The 19,820-nt window shown below is 38.8% G+C and overlaps 3 protein-coding genes across 4 annotated transcripts in view; 1 reads left to right on the top strand and 2 right to left on the bottom strand.

Annotated features, from left to right (window-relative positions):
- Positions 1-19,820, bottom strand: part of KCNMB1 (potassium calcium-activated channel subfamily M regulatory beta subunit 1) — a 353,074-nt gene that overhangs the window by 238,576 nt on the left and 94,678 nt on the right. The gene's annotated exons all lie outside the window — the stretch shown is intronic.
- The window catches only part of KCNIP1 (potassium voltage-gated channel interacting protein 1), a 566,415-nt gene that overhangs the window by 12,790 nt on the left and 533,805 nt on the right, over positions 1-19,820 (top strand). The gene's annotated exons all lie outside the window — the stretch shown is intronic.
- Positions 1-19,820, bottom strand: part of LCP2 (lymphocyte cytosolic protein 2) — a 35,921-nt gene that overhangs the window by 7,869 nt on the left and 8,232 nt on the right. The window contains exons 4-14 of the mRNA XM_088664361.1: positions 10,452-10,517; positions 8,736-8,767; positions 7,169-7,206; positions 4,866-5,058; positions 4,392-4,495; positions 3,817-3,886; positions 3,364-3,441; positions 2,401-2,420; positions 2,262-2,292; positions 1,306-1,403; positions 1,053-1,194 (exon numbers count right to left, since the gene is read on the bottom strand). Of these exons, the coding sequence (XP_088520487.1) occupies positions 1,053-1,194; positions 1,306-1,403; positions 2,262-2,292; positions 2,401-2,420; positions 3,364-3,441; positions 3,817-3,886; positions 4,392-4,495; positions 4,866-5,058; positions 7,169-7,206; positions 8,736-8,767; positions 10,452-10,517 (872 nt within the window). The remainder of the gene's footprint in view (positions 1-1,052; positions 1,195-1,305; positions 1,404-2,261; positions 2,293-2,400; positions 2,421-3,363; positions 3,442-3,816; positions 3,887-4,391; positions 4,496-4,865; positions 5,059-7,168; positions 7,207-8,735; positions 8,768-10,451; positions 10,518-19,820) is intronic.

Consider the following 19,820-nt stretch of genomic DNA (forward strand, 5'->3'; position numbering starts at 1 on the left):
AGATGTGGAGAGGGTGGGGGAGAATGAGGGGAAGTCCTATTTTGCTAGTGGGAATCATTGTGTTGGTTTCTGATAGTGCAACAATTTAGTTGAATATGGCCCTAATAAATCAGCATATGTCATATGAACACATGTGGCACAGCAGATATCATCTTAGGATAGTTATTTTCTCTAGTTTCATTTTCTCTAGCCTTCATTCAGGAAAAACTGTTTTATTAGAAGGTATATGATGTAGTTCTTAAAGTTAGGCAGGTGTGAGCCTAATCTGTTCCTGGAGCAGGAAATGTTTTCAGAATGATCAAAGAACAGTGAGATTTAAACATTTGGCTCCCCCCAAAATGAGATTCAATTGTAGCAAATTAAATATAGTTTCTACACTTTCTCAAAAATGCATACTTACTTCTGTCTTCCTTTCAGCTATCTGATTGTTTCTATAGGAAAGAAAGATAAAAAATAATGGTATGTATCATGAGAATAGCTGGTACACTGAATATTTAAGAAAAAACATTGCTTGCAATTTGCTGCCTAGTTATTTTGCTAGTCAACCTCCATCAAGGAGGCTAGAATTTAAAATGTTAGTTTCTAGGTGGAAATGCATTTGTTATTAGCAGGGAACACCCACCTTGGGCACTGAGCATAAAAGAGCCTTGCATCAGAAGTCCCATCTAGGCTAGCATCCTGTTCTCACAGTGGCCAGGTGCCTATGGGAAACTTGCAAACAGGACTCAAGTGCAACTCTCCACTTGTGATTCCAGCAGCTCGTATTCAGAGGCATACTGCCCCTAGCAGTAATAGTTTAGCCCTCCATTAATTTATCCGATGCTTTTAAAGTCATCCAGATTGGTGGCCATCACTACATCTTGTGGGAGAAAATTCCAGAGTGTAGCTGTGTGCTGAGTGAAGAGGTACTTTCATCTGCCCTGAATTTCCCAACATTTAGCCTCATTGAATGGCCTTAAATTCTAGTATTACGAGAAAGGGGGAAAAGCTCTCTATCCACTTTGTCTGTACCATGTATAAGGTACAACTTTATCATGTCTCCTGTTACTTACCTTCTCCCCCTAAACCGAAACCCCCCATATATTGCAACCTTTCTTCATAGGGGAGTTGTTCCAGCTCCTTAATAACTTTGGCCACTCTTTTCTGAAGCTTTTCCAGCTCGACAATGTCCTTAATGAGTTGAGATGACCAGAACTATACACAATATTCCAAGTGGGGTTGCACCACAGATTGGTATAATGACATTATGATCTTGGCATTTTTATTCACCATTCCTTGCCTAATAATCCCTAGTATAGAATTTGCCTTTTTCAAAGATATTGCACCGTGTGACGACATCTTCTTCAAGCTATCCACTACAACCCCAAGGTCTTGTTCTAGGTAATTTGCTGCTGGTTCCACCCCTATTAGTGTATATATGACATTACAATTTTATGCCCAAATGTGTATCAGTTTACACTTGAATTCTGCATCTCATTTTAATGCCCATACACTTGGTCTGGAAAGTCCCTTTTAGAGCTCCTCATAATCCATAGCTGTCAACTTTCCCCTTTTCTCGTGAGGAATCCTATTTGGAATAAGGGAAGTTCCCTTTAAAAAAGGGAAAAGTTGACAGCTATGTCATAATCCCTTTTTATTTTAACCATTCTGACCAATTTGATCAGCTAATCTGACTACCTTACTACTTACCCCCTAACTCTAAACTATTAATGAACAAGTTAAAAAGCCCAGGACCCGATACTGAACTTTGGAGGACATCTACTTCCTACATCTTTCCATTGGGAGAACTGCCTATGAATTCCTACTCATTTCTTGTTTCTTAACCAATTCCTGGTCCATAAGAGGGCTGTCATCCTATCCTATGTAACACGTTAATTTTGCACATCTTCCTCCAGTTTAACTTTTTTAAAGCTGTCTTCCTCCAGTTTAACTTTTTTAAATCACTACTCTTTGCTTGAACATTCAGTTAAAAATGTATTTCATTCCAATTACAAAATGAACCCACACACCTAGCACTGCAAAATATGTTATTATATGGCAGGAAAAAAAGCCTGAGTATTCATCTTCTGACAACTGGACCAAAGGCATGCTAGATATTAGAGCTATACAACCAGTATCAGGAAATAACAAATCACTATATTACATGTTTTGTATGCTTACACTAAGTTATTTTTTAAAATGTAAATGTAGGTTTACTTTATAGGTGGTGGCATCCTTCTAGAGGCAGCACTGTTTCTGTCATAGCTATCAGCTGATGGTACTGGAGGCTTTTGTATCTTTTCTAACTCTTTTCTAAAATAAAAGAGAAAAACAGCAGAGAAGAATTGGGTTGATTACTTTTGGTCTGTCATGCTAAGCAGTTAATTGGATAATTTGTGTCACAGAAAATAAAATATTTACCTCAGCTGAGGGGTCAAAGGCTATAAGGAAGGAATAAAGGAAGGTCAAATTCAAAGAAAGCATAAAATATATATTTAAAATGGATTAAAATGTAATGCAGTAGAAGTGAAGACATTCCTTACCATTTTGCCTGAAAAGAAATTAAAAGAAAAAAAAGTTAATTAAAGTAGCTAGCTATGATGACCACTGTCACGATCAAGTTTAATTGTGTGAATTTAGGACTGTCACAATTTGACTCTGAGGCTGTTTGTTAACCTACTGCATAAAATACAAAAATAGGTGGTATTTTCTCTTCTCTCTCTCATAAATCTAAGACATCTTATATGGTATCTCTGAAAATGAATGTGTTCACGTGATTATTTCCTTTTCACAAAGCAAGTATGTCACTGACAACTGAGTTGTAAACATCTCTTTAATTTGGCATGTCTGAGGATAGGAATATACAGTGCCAAACTCTATCTATTTCCTTTTACCAGCTTTTAAATGTTGTGATAACCTCTAGAGAGGCAATAAGGTAAAACATTTCATACTTGTACTGTATTACTGAAGCTAAACTGAATTAATTTATAAGCATGCAACTTACTAAGGATTGGAAAGTTGGCAGTTTTTGAAATGCTAAAAGATTGTGACTCTTGAGTCTGTCCTATTGTTCAAGTCTATTCACCACTACACCTTATCAATAGTTGCTACTTCTGTTAGTTTAACTGATATTTTAGATTGAAGTTTAACTTAAAATGCTACTACAATGAATTAACTTTTCCTTTCTAACCACCCACAAGATATATCAAGTTTTTCAGAAGGACATCTTGCTAAGTTGGCCCACAGTTTGACTTTTCAGGTCACAGTTCTAAGTTTTGTAGTACCTTGCAGCACATATTTGTTCACAGCCTCCCCATTAATGGTCAGCTTATTTTAGTGCTTTGTACAATGTCAGGCAGTTTATGGCTATAAACCATTGCCTACCTGATCGTAGGATGTCTCTGTCAAATGGAGGCCCAGATTTTTCCAGTGGGGGCTTTTTGCTTCGATCTATAGAAGGAGCTGGTGACAGGTGAAACAAAAATATGGCAGAAATAAAGTTGACTAATTTGGGACAATTTTGGGGGGGGGGCGGAAATTAAAGCTTTCAGCACTGAAAACATAAGAATGTTGGAGCTTGCTTCATTTCTAAGCTAAGTGAATTCCTGACAACTGTCTGGATATGAATTTCAGCACAGTATTTCAGTAATTTTTATAAAGTACCGGTAATAATTTTAGAGTTAAAATAAAAAAATTGTTCAACAATTAGTTCAGGCTTGTGGGAAAAGCTGGGAGGACAGATGTAAAAATAATCCTTTATGTTTAATGCTTTATGTTTAAAGCAATGTAAATACACTAAAGGATGCAGTTTTTAAAAGGTTAAATAAAAGCACTTACGTGTAAAGGGTTTGATGCTTTTTTCTCTGATACTCTCATTATTGCTTGAAGGAGAAAGGAAATGTGGCTGCTAAAGTAATAGATTTAGTAAATACTGTGACTAGCAGAATGGTAATTACAGACTTGATTTTAATCCATTGAGATTATTTGAAGTTATTTCATAGCTGCCAACCAGTGTTCAAAATAACCAAGTATCACAGATCTGTATCACAGACCTGTTGCTTTCCTGTTTTTCTTCCTCCACCCCCCATGTCTGGATCTTTTTCCAGTTAAACTAGGGTTGTGAATTTTGAAACATGCTGAATTTTTTGTTTTTGTTTTACTAGTCCAGCGCTGATTGACATGTGCAGTGTAATCTGGCCATACTGTATATGCAAACAACTGGTGACATTTTCAGAAGTACCGTAGGGCTAGTGAATTATTCTGGTAAGGTATCAAAAAGGCTTTTCCAAAGCTGATACACTGTTGTGTAGCAGTTCCTCACTAATTGACTGTGGTTTGCTATGCACTTAATCCCCAGGAAAAAATAAATGCAAAACTAAACAGTACATTCTTTTTGCACCAATGGAACCTACCCCAGGACTTCTGCCTCCACTTGGTGGTACAGGGGAAGATTCAGGCCTTTTTGGTGGAATGGGAGGCTGAGTAGATATTTTAGATCTTTCTGCCGGATGTCGATCTGAAGAAAGGAATAACAGTAACAAAATAACAGAATATATGGGGGGGGGAGAGGGAATCCTTCTTGCTTGATCTCATTAAAAAGACACATCTTTATACACTTTGAGATGTCATTTGAGAGAACTAAATTAATCCATTCAGGAAATAAAGCACATTTTTAAGCTTTTAGTTGGTTTACCCAGAAGGGGGCACAAAAAAGTTATGAAAGTTTAAGTAAACTGAAGTTTTAAAATGAATTATTTTAAAATTGCCAATAAGAGTTGGTATTTAGAAAACAAAAAATGTTTTCTGTGTCTCTTTCCCAAAACTAGACATTTCTCTCTAATCCATTTCATAAATGAAAAGTATGAAAGAACATTTAACATGGCTACCTATGTATTCTGAGGTAGCTGGTATTAAAGTGGGAGGAAACAAGGTGTTTCGGTGTGTGTCATCATCATTTGATGGAGGAGGTTCATAATCGGCTTCATCTTCAGCACCATCTTGATCATTGGGTGTTTCATAGTCCACACCATCTTCATGCTCCTGGTCATCTGGGCTTTCATAATCATCATCACTTTCATCCTGTCAAAACAGAAGTATCACACTGTCAAAAATATCTTAATGTAGCAAGATTGTATTGTTACATCCCTGTGCTTTCCATTGCTGAATGAAAGTGAATTCTAGAGTTCATGAGAAATTGCAATAAAGCCTTATTCATTTAAATTGGGGGAGAATGATACATTAAAAATTCACAGGTTTGAATAAATGGGAATTGTTTACAAGTGATTATGTTATGATGGTGCTACAGCAGAGAAGAGTAGTGTCTTCTTGGAGACATCCTACTCCTGTGTACAGCAGGGATAGCCAACCTAGGGCCCTTCAGATGTGGACTACAACTCCCATCATCTCTGACCACTGGCTACACTGGCTGGTGCTTATGGGAATTGCACTCCAAAACATCTAGATGGCACCATGTTGGCTACAACTGCTGTATAACATTACATTAGAACAGTGTTAGTGTTGCAGAGGAGGGAAAATACATTTTGTTCAATTTAGTATTCTAGCATTCTACTGAATCAAGAAACGTGGTCTACTGCCTATGAGGCTGGCAAGAAGGCTTAAGCTGGAGGGTGGGCATATCACTTGGATACACAGCAGACAGGCTGAAGGCCAGCTGTTTGTGCAGAAGGAATACCTAATCACTTCCATCAGCAACAATACTGCATCCGATACTGCAGGACTGTAGCTATCTGGGAGCTTTATATACCAGGTACTAGCAGATTGGCTATTGGGTATCATTTTAGCCTGTATATTAGAATAAGTTTGAGTTGTAGTGCAAATGTCTGCAGAGAGCTAGGGAACGGGTCTCAACCCAGAGCTCCCAGCAGCCACACCAATGCTCTTGTTCCTATGTGAATCTGGTACACTTAGCTTGGGGATTAATAGTGCTATTTAGGCAACAATGCTAGCCTGCCTGAGCATCCAGTCAGCCTGCACATCCAGTCAGTCTGAGTATCCAATCTCAGAAGACCAGGCTGTATAAAGTTAAGGCCCAAAAGTTTGATCAACCTGAGCAACTTGTTTCTGGTATGGAAACTTTGGGCGGTATTCAACTATGTCATACTGTAAAGAGACCTATTATAATTAATATATTATGTTCATTAATTTCAGTGGGTCTACTCTGAGCAACACTTTGTTGAATAATATCCTTTGCCTAGCTCCTACTTTTTTTTAATGGATGCTGCCTTGAAACATGAACGCTTCTTGACTTTGACCCCTCTGAATTCTTTGTTAGACACTCTATTCACATTCAAGGAAATGTGACTAAATGCCCCTGCAGATCTTCCCTGTCATGGACTGAGCACACAGAGCAATGCACACAGGGACACTGGGGTAGTGGGTGGGGCTTGTGTATGAACAAGAGTGTTCACACGAACATGCGCTCTTGTGCCTTCATATACTCAGATGCAACATCAGGGTATCAGAGAAGAAGAGAAGAGAAAAAAAACCCTCATAGGTGAACTCCTATGGCACTTGTCTTTTGAGCTCTAGGATTCAGTTATATCTGCCTCAAGCATTTAATTGAGCCAATCGAATAAGATTTCTCAGACTGGCCCTCCAGTGAAACATTGGCCAACCTGTCAATTGGAAATATATTACAGTATTTTTATATGTGCTCCCTCCAAACATGCCTCTATTTCCTTGAACCTGTAGAAGAGGCAAGCAGTTGGCCCAGAGAATGAGATAATCAAGGATCAGGTAGGTAGCCGTGTTGGTCTGAGTCGAAGCAAAATAAAAACTTTCCTTCAGTAGCACCTTAAAGACCAACTAAGTTTTTATTTTGGTATGAGCTTTCGTGTGCATGCACACTTCAGATACAAGTGTATCTGAAGAAGTGTGCATGCACACGAAAGCTCATACCAAAATAAAAACTTAGTTGGTCTTTAAGGTGCTACTGAAGGAAATTTTTTATTTTATAATCAAGGATGTTTACTCCATATATCTTAAAAAGTTGAAGAAATCTTTTATTTTATTTTGTCAATTTTTTATTTTGTCAAGTTTCAATAGCAGCTTCCAGCCCCCAAACAACCTACATTAGATGCCTGTAAAGAGGGACATATGAGTGCAGTGATACTTGCCATGTCATTCTTTTAAGCTGAATACATTTGTAGTGTTGATAAAAAATACTTACAAAGGAAGACCAACCATCACCTTCATCTTGTCTATATTCTATGGAAAGGGAACAAAAATCACACAGCAGCTATAAATCTCACAATTAACAATTAAAGAACTACAAGAATAGTTCTGGCAGACATTAATGAAACAGCCAAGGCTGATTCACACATGCATACATATTACCTGGTGAGTCACCAGTCAATAGGTCTCTGATGTATGGCCTCAATTGAGAAACATTGTATAAAGTGATATGATGTTCATTTCACACATATAGCCATATGAATAGGAAAAAGGACAGTTCCAGATGCACAACTCAGTGAATTTTAGATAATCAACATATGTGTGATTAATCTATAATGATCTCTATCAAATAAAACATGATTTATTAGGTCAAGAATTACTATTGTGCGCACATGATCCAATTTCCACTATGGAATTTAATAAAGCATTCAATTCTGCAGCTCTGGCACCAATCATCAATTGGCATATATGTTAAGATAAAACCTTAACAGTAAATTCTAGTGTCATAAAATCACATTAAAATCTGACCATGTGCTCTGTAAAAGGATTGTTTGGCTATATGAGATTTCAAAAGAAGCACTTTCACTGTATGGCCCAGGCCCAGATCTGAGGTACATACCTTGGCTTATAAAGCTGTGGTATGCATGATCCTTGTTCCTTTACATGAGTGTACAATTGCTTCTTTGAAAATATATCAGAATTAGCATAAGGAGAATTAGAAATTCTACGAAGCTACATTACTATGGTTCAGTTTTTCTTGTGCTACATTTTGTTTATAAACACTGCCATGTTATATATTTCCCCACTTTAGCTTCCACTGTTTAAAAAAATCACTGAAAAAGAAAAGGTTTGATCCATTTAAAACTTGCATTTAGGCTCCACTGAAATAAATGGGAAAATTTAGACATTACTTAAGTGCCATTGATTTTAATAGGAACTAAATGCAATTAGGAAACAATCAAAACCAAAGATTTGTTGGGAAGAGAGGGTTTGGAAAAGGTGGATTTCTGGCTGAGCCTGGGCTCAGCTGGGGCTATGTATGCCGGCTAAAGTCTGCCATCCTGGCATAGCTGCCAAGTTTTCCCTTTTCTCGCGAGGAAGCCTATTCAGCATAAGGGAAAATCCCTTTAAAAAAGGGATAACTTGGCAGCTATGCATCCTGGCTCAACTGGACATACACTGTGTGAGTCTTCCATTCTGGCTCAGCTGCTTCTGCTGAATGGAAAACCAACACAGTGCATGTTCAGACTCTTATTCCAAACCCCTCTCAGGTCATGTGACCTAGCAACCAAGTGGAAATTAAGTGGCAAAAAGGGTGGTGAAAGTCAAACTCAATTTTAAAAATTTAGTTTCTCCTCCGCTAGTTTTGGACTTCTCCTTAAAAAAGTATGCAGCAGCACAGTCTACCATGGTGTAAATTACAATGTCTTCCTATAGTTTGGATTGCTGTTAGTCTGGATCAAATCCATAGACAGAGCACTACAGAACAAAACTGAATTTGAAGAGGGTGGCTTCTAAATATCTGGAAAGTGGACACAGATATAAATTGGCAATGTATTTACCTAGATTTTCAGGTACCTTCTGTGTTTGTGACCTGTAGCAGGTTGGGGAGGAAAATGTGAAAGTTAATATTTCATATTTCAATTATAAATTGAATATATTTGAGTTGAGCATTATAATACCTAGCCATCATGTATCCAAATAAATGTGCATTTTAACCAACATCATTTAGGCAAAATGTGCCAAAAGACAGTGCCTAAAATGATAAAATGTAAAATTCTGGCAAAGTGCAGAAGATCTATAACATAACACCTGGAAGAATAAGGTTGTGTGGTTAAACAGATGCCATTTTGCCACTGTCCTGTAAGATTGCCCAACTCTGCTCCTCTTTGCTGCCTGTAGTTTTCTGAGGCAAAAAAACTTTGCAGCACACTGACATGATGTGTTTGGCATTACTTTGTTGCCAGGGAGGAAAGCAAGGAATAAATAAATAAATAAATAAATAAATAAATAAATAAATAAATAAATAGAGAACTGATGTTTTTAGCAACAATCAGAGGTATCCTACAGCTTCTTGTTGCTGCATCAGATACTTCCTTTGAGCAAATATTCACAAATGAGTAACTTGTTTTGCAGTTTTGAACAACAAGCTGGTTGAGGCCAGTGCTCCTCCTATGAACATTGAGGGGGAAATAAGTTTATCTTTTTAAAAAGGTTAAACTTCAGAAGTAGCATTTTAAAGCAAGAGCTACTGACTGCCCCAGCAAACCAGTCTCAGTTTAAGTAGCCCAATGTGCTCCTCTGGGATATATAGAAACCACAATAACCTCTGAAGTGGTTTACAAGGATACAATACAGAAAGGAAATATATATTTAAAACAACAAAATCAGTTAAAAAGCCTGCTTCAGTTAAAAAGCAAATAATAATAATAATAATAATAATAATAATAATAATAATAATGTCTTCCATAGACAATGGAAGTTCAGTATGAAGGGTCTGACTTCAACTAGAAGGGAGTTCCAGAAAATTCAGCCTACAATGCTAAACACACAGCTCCTGGTGCATAAGAACAGTGACTCCTCTAAAGTTGTCAGTGATCAGGATTAGGCAGTTTTCAACCCAAATTGTTAAGGCCCTTGTAATTTAAAACAAGGACCTTGAACCTGGCTTGGTGGTGTATGGGCAGCTAATGCAAATTTCTGAGCACCTGAGTTATGTGCTGGCAACAGTTTGGCAGCAGTCTAGACACAGCTTTTTGCATCATCTGGAGCCCCTGGATCAGGTCCAAGGGTAGCCCCACGTAGAGTTCATTCCAATAATCAATTCCTGAGGTTTCCAGTGCATGGCCCGTCATGCTTAGACTATCCCTGTCCAAGAATGGCACAGCAGGTAAAAGGCATTCCATGCACTAATGCGCTACAAACCATTTAAACAGAAAGCATCTCAATCACACTCATTTGGGATTCTAGAATCTGGGTTCATGCTCAGGTTAGATCGGGTCCTCTGAAATTTTGGACTTGTTTTTTCTATTCATTCACGGAGTATGAAAACCATATTTAATGTATTCAAATTAAGTTATACAATTCATTTTCAAAGGTGTACATGGTCACCTGTTTGCTCCTTCTTCACATCTCATTTAAATATAGTGGCCTTTTTTCCCTCTATCCCATGGTTAAATTTGATTATGTTCTCATTCACCAATTTCTACTCCAAGAAATTCAAAAGAGAACTCATTTACTGTTGTAACAAGAAAAGAAAAACTGAACAATTTCCGTACCTTTTTGGGAAAAAACTTTTTCTTTCTTCATGTCGGTTTATTTCCTGACTTAACTTGCTTAGAATTCTAAGGTAAAAAAATGTGTTATTAGAGCAAGTCAATGTGTTGGAAGGAGAATCTCAGTTGTATTGTATATAATTCAGCCAAAGTTAAGCATTTTTATTAATGTCAATGGGAAAAAGTTAAGCACATGCTCAGGTCCATGGTTAAAAATAATGAGAATAAAAAGTTCTCACTTGCTGCATTTTGTCCTAGCTTTTCTTATTTGTTTTAAAGTGGTAAATTCAAACTGTTGAATATAAGAATGATTTCATTTTTAGCAGAGGAATGAAAGACAGAGACAACAAAATATATGTTTTTCTCAACTTCATGCAAACAGATAAATCTGCTGTTAAGTGGAGCTATGACATAAGATAAGAATAATTTTAACATGAAGCAATTAGTGTACTCAGTGCATAGCATGGCAGCTTTGACACATTGCTACTAAAAGAGGAAATAAAACAAATAATGAGGTATAAACCCCATGCATTAAATATATGTTGTATTCCCATCACCCCTGACCACTGGTCCTGTTAGCTAGGATGATGGGAGTTGTAGTCCCAAAACAGCTTGAGGGCCAAGTTTGGCCATCCCTGTCATAGACAAACAACACATTGTCTTCTTTCTCAAGTTATGCTAAACCATGGATTGGTGTAACATGCATGAGCAGGAATGAGCCATAGAGAGTCTCAGTCATGCTTTCACCCCATCTCTTCCTCTTGCACAGCTGGGATCATTTAACCATGGTTTGTTGTATAATTTGGAATAAAAAACTAAGATTAGATCTGTAGTTTATTTCAAAAACACAGCTTCAAACTGGTTTCTTAAGGTGGCTTGTTAAAACTTACCAAGCTAGGTATTAACCACAATTGTGTATAAGGGTGAAACTGTGCTTAACTAAATATAGAAGCTTCTGAAGTTCTCTCTTCAGCCATGTGGAAGGAGGGGGGAGTGTGTAATGTGCAAGTTGCAGGCTTGTTGCAGCTTATTCCTGCCTTTGCAGGACACACATTGTGTGGTGTGCAAATGGGACACAGGTGGTGCTGCGGTCTAAACCACTGAGCCTCTTGGTATTGCTGATCATAAGGTTGGCAGTTTGAATCCGTGCAACAGGGTGAGCTCCCATGCTTTGTCTCAGCTCCTGCCAACCTAGCAGTTCGAAAGCATACCAGTGCAAGTAGATAAATAGGTACTGTACTGCTGTGGCAGGAAGGTAAATGGTGTTTCCATGCGCTCTGGCACTCGTCACAGTGTTCCATGCACCAGAAACAGTTTAGTCATGCTGGACACACACACACACACACACACACACACACACACACACACACACACACACTTGTACTCAGTCCTGTGCAAGGTTTTTTTTCACATCCTTCCTCCTCACTGCAGATCCCTGTGGCTTCCCTCAAAGTCTCATGTGAGGGTTTGAGGACCCCCATAAAGGCCTGAGGTGTGGGATCTGCAGTGGGAATTGCCAGTAACCATGTGCAGGCAGCTTGTGCAAATGGAAAGTTGCTTGCCTTCACTTAATGTTTGGTTATTTCTCTCCCCACCCCCCCCGGTGAATTCCTCATCATAGGTAACCACCTGTAAGCCCTGCTATGCTGTCCACAGTTTATCCTGCACTTCTTTCCCTTCTTAGAACTATGTATCTCATACATCAGATGCTACTAGCCTTATAGTGATGTCCCTCATGTTCTCTTATAGGAACATTTCATAGCGTTCCTCATCCTAACCATTTTGATTTGCCTCCATGTCCTATCAACCCCCACAGTTGGATTTGTGCACATGTTCTCATTCACCAATTCCTACTCCAAGAAACAGCTAGAAATCATAGAAAGACAACTGAGAGCTGTTTGCGTAAAACCCCATTAATTCCTGATCTTTGTGTTCCTTCATAACTGGGAATGAGGCTTTAAACAGAGCTGCTATGAAGTGAGTCATGAGAAGTGATGTAGACATACACTTGCTGCTGTAAACAGGCAGTCTGAGGGAAATCCCTTGAATGCTTGAAGCATTTAATGATTCTGATCTTGAAGTAGTGTCAAAACATGCTACCTCCTTTTACTGAAACCGTTGATGGCTTTGTTTCCATGTTAGAATAATTTCTGCAAGCTCATGAATGCAATAACATCATTTTAGTAGTGTTGTGCAATTATAATATTACCTGAAACCCAACTTAAAATCTTTATATTTATTTAATTACATTTACCCTTCTATGCATATTATGATTCATGCAAGGAATGCACACCGGCTAAATTTTTTTTGGGGGGGGGGTGAGACTAGACAGGTAAAGAATTAGTAAGTCATATAAATGCAAGGTTAATTCATGTTGGAAGTCTCAAATTTATCTTCATTAAAAGAGTGGCTGGACAAAATGTGGGTGTTGGCCTATATGGACATTAACTCATTGCATAAGAAGCAAGGGAAAAAAACAGGAGTGGAGTAGTTTTGAAGTGAACTAGATTTTTTTTACTGATTACTATCAAATCTTTTTACTGATTATTACACTAACAAGTAATTATATTGTTAAATGTTATTTTAATTGTTTTGAACTTGCAATTACATCAGTGTGTGTGTGTGTGTGTGTATCATTGTTATAAACATCAGGATTTGAAAACATGTTATTTTTTGTTATTTAAGGACTAGAATTATGAAAAATAAAGATCATGTTATAAGTAACAATAATAAAACATAAGAAGAGCCTGTACTTGCATACGAGGCCAACAAGGAGGGGTGATACACTATTGACTCTCTTTCTTCTGCACTCCAGCAACTGGTATTCAGAGACTTACTCTGCTACTGCAGGTAAAATAAAGCCATTGTAATTAGAATATGCTAATGACCTTATTGTCATTAATTTGTCTGTTCCCCTTTTAAAACCTTTTAAGTTGGTGTTGGTCACTACATCTTGTGGAAGCAAATTCCATTGTTTATTGTGCTGTGTGCAGTAATTCTTCCTTTTTTATGTTCTCAATCGCCCACCATTGAAAGACCCCATCTGTCACCCTAACCTAACCTACCTCAAATGGATCAAGGAACAAAAGTTAACCTACGTATTTCAGATTGGTTTACACTCCCATTGAAGACTCAGATGTACAATTGAGTGTTCTCTTGGATTAATCCTTGATTCTATATATCAATATGTCATTGGTAACAAAAAATACCTTTGGTACCTGAGTCTGGTGTGCCAGTGATGTTTGTTCTTAGAGATGTCAAATCTAGCCATGGTAACACCTTGTTCAGATTACTGTAACATGTTTTCTGTGGGTTTGCATTTGAAAAGTATTTGTAAACTTTAGCTGATTCAGAATACTGTAACCAAACTGTTGCAGTAGCAACATATAGCAAATATGTTAACACTGTTAAAAACACATTCAATAGATACTGGTTCAAATTTGGGCACAATCTGAATGTAATTGTTATTGATATGTAGAATAATAGATTGTAGAGTTGGAAAGGATTCTGAGGGTCATCTAGTCCAACCCCCTGCAATGCAGGAATCTCAACTAAAGCATCTATGACAGATGGCCATCTAACCTCTGCTTAAAAAACCTCCCAGGGGGAATCCTTCTGAGGAAGTCCATTCCACTGCTGAACAGTCCTTGCAGGTGGAAAGTTCTTTCTGATGTTTAGTTGGAATCTCCTTTCTTGTAACTACACTCCTATACTCCAGAGCTGGAGAAAACAAGCTTGGTCCATCTTCCATGTAACAGCCCTTTAGATATTTGAAGATATCTATCATATCTCCTCTCTATCTCCTCTTATCCATGCAAAATGTACTCAACTCCTCTAAGAATTCTCAAAGATTATATATAAGAGGCTCTGAGACTACATCTGCAAGCTCCCTTAGTACCCTTGGGTGCAGCTTATCAGGCCTTGCAAGTTTGAATTCATTTGAAGCAGCTAGGTGTTCCCTTAACACCTCTTTTCCTATCTTGGGCTATAGCTCCCTCCTTACTTCGTTTATTCTGTTATCACCAGGTTGTGCACCAGAAAGTGAAGCCCACCAAAGATTGATATTGGAATCTGCGACTTTAGCTTGTGCATTAATGATCTAGAGTTAGAGGTGTGCAGTAATGTAGCTGAGTTTGCTGATACCAAATTGTTCAAAGTACAGTGGTACCTCAGGTTAATAACTTAATTTGTTCCGGAGGTCTGTTCTTAACCTGAAACTGTTCTTAACCTGAGGCACCACTTTAGCTAATGGGGCCTCCTGCTGCTGCCACACAACCAGAGCACAATTTCTGTTCTCATCCTGAAGAAACGTTCTTAACCCTAGGTACTATTTCTGGGTTAGCGGAGTCTGTAACCTGAAGCATTGGTAACCTGAGGTACTACTGTAGTTAAAACACAACCAGATTGTTAGGAGCTCCAAGCTGGGCAAATGTGCAGTAAAATGGCAAATACAATTCAATGTAAGCAAAAGAGGCAGTTTTTTTACAGAGTGCATAGGTAAACTAAGGAATTTGCTCCCATAAGTTCTAGTAGCCACCAACGTGGTTAGCTTTAATAGAGGATTAACCTATCAATGGCTACAAATCATGATATATTTGTTCTACTTCCAGTGTTGGAGACAATATGTCTCAGATTTCCAGCTGCTGGGAATCACAAGTGGAGAGTATTGTTGTGCTTGGGTCCTGTTTGTAGGTTTCCACAAGGCACCTGGTTGGCCACTATGAGAACAGGTTGATGGACCAAATGGCCCTTGTGCCTGATCCAGCAGGACCCTTCTTATGTTATTAAAATAATACTTTTAACCATCTGCAGCCTATACTACAGATATCTTCTATTTATCATTATTTTTCATGACTGAACAAAAGTTGTTTTTTGAATGAAATTTTAACATAGGCAGGTGCCTTCTACAGAGTCTGTCTAGCTCAATATTGTCTACAGTGCCTGGTTACACATCTCTGGGTTTTCAGACAGCACCCCCACTCAGTTTTATCTGGAGAGGCCTGTGACTGAACCTAGGGTCTTTTGCATGCAAAGAACATGTCCTTGCTACATGTAAAGGGCCTGCTGTGAACACACCACACATCAAGCTTTTACAGGTCCTGTGTTGAATTGTGTCCCTTTGCCCCTTCCTCCCCTATCCCTAAACAGCTGGTAATGCTGCAGCAGTTATTTGATCAGCGCTACATGTGCACAATCTATCCAATGTGCACCTGTAGCTCAAGTAAAGAGTTTTAATGCATTCCTTTATGAAATGTTACAAGGAATGGCAGTGCCTCTGCATCATTTCTTTCTTGACTATTTCAAGCACGAGGCCTGTGAATCTGCAGCTAAGGAAGGAAGTATAAAAACCACACTACTTAGTTATAAGGGAGTGGGGGTTGCATTTGATTAAGGATAAGAGCAGACAGCAGACTTGCAGAAAATATTACTCATACTCCTGTCTCTTGTCTCCTGTCTCCCTCCCACATGGACAGGTCAAAGTTTTTGGAACATTTTAAATTTTCTCTCATTCATAATTCCAAATAGTAGGAAGTGGCTAGCTTAATTTCTCTAAAGGTTGAAGACAAAAACAAAGCTTGTATCTCCAGCAGCAGTGGGAAACCTCTGGTCTGCCAACCTAATTAGACTTGCCAGGCCTCCCCATTAGGCCTATGAGGGTGTTTTGACTAAGCCACGTCCTTGTGCCAGTGCTTTTGTAAGCACCAACATAGCTTTGAAACAAGCTTTCCAAGCACAAACACTCAGTCAATCAGCAGTGCTTACAAAGACAAAGTTGTGGTTTTGTAAGGGTTGCCAATCAATGGTGCTTGCAAAGCTCTGTACCTTTACCCATGTAGCTTTATTTTTAACCATGTAGGCCAGGCATCCCCAAATTGCGGCCCTCCAGATGTTTTGGCCTACAACTCCCATGATCCCTAACTAACAGGACCAGTGGTCGGGGAAGATGGGAATTGTAGTCCAAAACATCTGGAGGGCCGAAGTCTGGGGATGACTGATGTAGGCAAAGGGAAATGGGTCGCTTTATATTATTGTGACACCATCGTAACTTTGGGTGACTGACACCTGTCAGAGTTGGCTCATGAGATGTGGGGAAGGTAGTGATCTGGCCGGCCAGCAAGATCAAATTCCCTTTCCCTGCATTTGTTGCCCAATTTGAAATTTCATGGAATGACCCTCTAAATCATTCCCCGTTGTTGTTTAGTTATGTCTGACTCTTCATGACCCCATGGACCAGGCACTCCTGTCTTCTTGATTTCAAAAGAGGAAACTTCTCAAGAATGAGTAGATAAAAGGAAGTTGAATGGGGAAATCAATAGGGTCAAATCTGTCTGGTACGGGGATGGAAGAAGGCATTGGCTTCCATTCCAAGCTATGTTTGTTTCAGGCAGCGCTGTTCCCATTAAACTGTAGTTTGGCTTCTAACAAATTGTGTTATTCATCACACTGCCCACTGTGGTGGAATGTTATTTAATTAATTATGTAACTGACTGCATTATGACTACGTTGTTCCACACCATTCATCTCAGCACAAAGACCATTCATTTTAATGCAAAGGAAACACAATGCAAATGGATCAAAATATCAGCTGTGTATTGTTTAAGGACTGAAAATAGCAGCAGCAGCAGCAGCAGCAGCAGCAACAGCAACAGCAACAGCAAACACCAATCATGTTCACTGGATTGATTTCTGTTCTAGACATGGGATGCATAAGTGAACATATCACATCAGCTCCAGCCAGCATGGGTAATGATCAGGCATTAGCATTAGTGTATGATGGTGGGATACACACACACACACACACACACACACACACACACACACAACTTTATTTGGGATGTGGAAAGTACAGATTAAATTGCTATCTAAAACAACTAAAATGAAACTAAAATGAAACAACTAAAATGAAACAACTAAAATGAACTTAGTTGGTCTCTAAGGTGCTACTGGAAGGATTTTTTTATTTTGTTTTAACTAAAATGAAAAAAAGAGAACAACCTCAGACATAAATGGCAACATCAACAGCAACGGTGCCTGAGATAAGTGAGCTTTGCAATGCTTTCTGAGAGCTAGTAGAGATGGATGTTCGTTACATTGAAGGTGACAATGGAAAAAGTCCTAGACATCACGTGTTATATTTCCCCCTCCATGGCACAATAGATCCATTGCAAACAAAACAGACACCTACTAGCATGAGAAAGAACAAGCCAGAGGATGGATGAACTTTAAAGGCTAAGTTGCTAACACCACTCCCACCAAACCCCAGAAACCACAAATAGGAAAGGGGAAAAATCTAAGCACCCACTCCATCCTGCTTCCACAAGGGTGGAAATCTGGCCAGTATCAGCTCTTGCTTGACAGAAAGCCAGATATCAACCATATACCAAACAAGCACTGGCCAGTATGAATAAATAATTAACCAATGTGTTTTGGCATTTACACCAAAAATACATGAAACTCATGCTCCTTTGCCCATTAGCTCCCAGCCAGAAGTCACTCTCTGGGCTTCAGTGATATTAAAAGGGCAGAGCTCAGTGGGAACCAAGAGTCTTAGAGAGTCTGGGTAACAGAATTACAGAGTTGGAAGGGATCTTGAAAATCAATTCCTGCTCAGTGCAGAATCTACAGGATGCAACTACAGCAACCCTGACAAAAGGACCACCCAGCCTCTGCTCAAATACCTCCAAGTGAACCAAGAACCCCACTGTCTCTCGAGCTGCTTCCACTATCTTACTAGCCCTCGGGGAAGTAAGGAATAATGGTAAATGGTAAATTTACATGAGAAGACTCTTAAAGCTGTGGGGAATGCTGGTTGGACTGGATTGTGTTTGGCAATGTCAACAAGCCAGCCCCCTTATCAAATATGTGCAACCATATAAATTTAAGCAGCTGCTATTAACTTTATTTTAAAACCTGATATGCTTTATAATGACAAATGTTGTGTGATTTCTGTTTGGTAGTAGCCAGAGTCAAGCGTAGGTCAGCAATAAAAAAACATGGTGTCGATGAAGTTAAATTCAAAGAAACCAAAGCAGTGCAGGCCCAGTAGGTCTTGCTCAAATGAAACTGTCTCAAGGACTGAATGAAACTGTCTCAAGGACTGAAGGTCCTTCCCACCACTCTCTAATTCTCCTCCTCTCTGGTTGGCCACTGTGAAAACAGGATGCTGGACTAGATGGGTCATTACCCTGATTATGTTCTTAAGTACAGTACTTGTTTCCCAGTGCCTACTGGCAACATTTGCCAGACATCAGGCCACATTTGTAGAACAAACTGAGTATTCTCAGTTTCACTGAAAACAGAAGTACAGCTTGCACTGAAGAAGGTACCAGATACAACACAACTTTCAGGCTGGAGACATTTTAGGGTTTTGGATTCCTTTCTTACAACTGGATCTGCTCATGAAAAATCTTCCAAGCTAATCCAACTGCAGCAGATCAGATAGCTTTCCTGAGAGTAAGGGCTTGTCCACATTTAAGCATTTTTAACTGTTAATCTACTCCCCTCACCCCACATTGAAAAAGACCAGGGTAGTCAATAGGCAAAAGCATAAAGTAAGTAAGGCAACCAGAAAATAAATGAAAACATCAAGGAAGTAGTGACCACATAAAGCAGCAAGTGACAATTCACCTACCCACCCTAAAACTCAAAAACAGATGGTCTGTAACCATGAGTGGAAGGGTTTAGAGCCTGATTTTCCCCAATTTATCAGATTATCCCTGCACCAGGAAAATCTAAATTTACAGGGGGGGGGGAATATTGAGTTTGGTGTGGCTTGGGGATAATGTTATGTAGACTATGCAAACTAAATGAAAACATACACAGATGCAAACCCTAAATCTACGTGTGAGGAAGCAACACAGAATCACATTGGATGAAAGGCTGGGTTGGGTGGGGAGGATATGTCTTCATTTTACATAGTAGTTCTGATACATTTATATCATTTATTATGCATTTAAAACATGTATATCTCATTTTCCTTTCCACAAAGGAGTTGCTCGTGGCTTACAAATATAAAAACCAGTGATCAAATGATTAAAATACAAATGATCAACCTAAAAACAGCAGCAAAATACATGAACACAACGAGCAGCTCTTACAACCAATACGTTAACCAACTGAATCAAATGCATGTTTAAAAATTAACATTTTCAGCTTCTGTTGAAACTGAAATAAAGAGGAAGATAACCTAGCTTCTTGGGTCAGGGAATTCCACCAGGAAACTTACCACCAGCCTTGCCTCAGAATAGCTTACACAAGAGGGCCATAACAGCTGATCTTAAAGGATGGACAGATTCAGCACATATGTAATAAACGACTGATAGATTTAGGACTGCTGTGTTTGAGAACGTCTGATGTATTGAGGTATCAAGA

The sequence above is a fragment of the Zootoca vivipara genome, chromosome 2, assembly GCF_965207765.1.
Source record: "Zootoca vivipara chromosome 2, rZooViv2.hap1.1, whole genome shotgun sequence".
Lineage (NCBI taxonomy): Eukaryota > Metazoa > Chordata > Lepidosauria > Squamata > Lacertidae > Zootoca > Zootoca vivipara.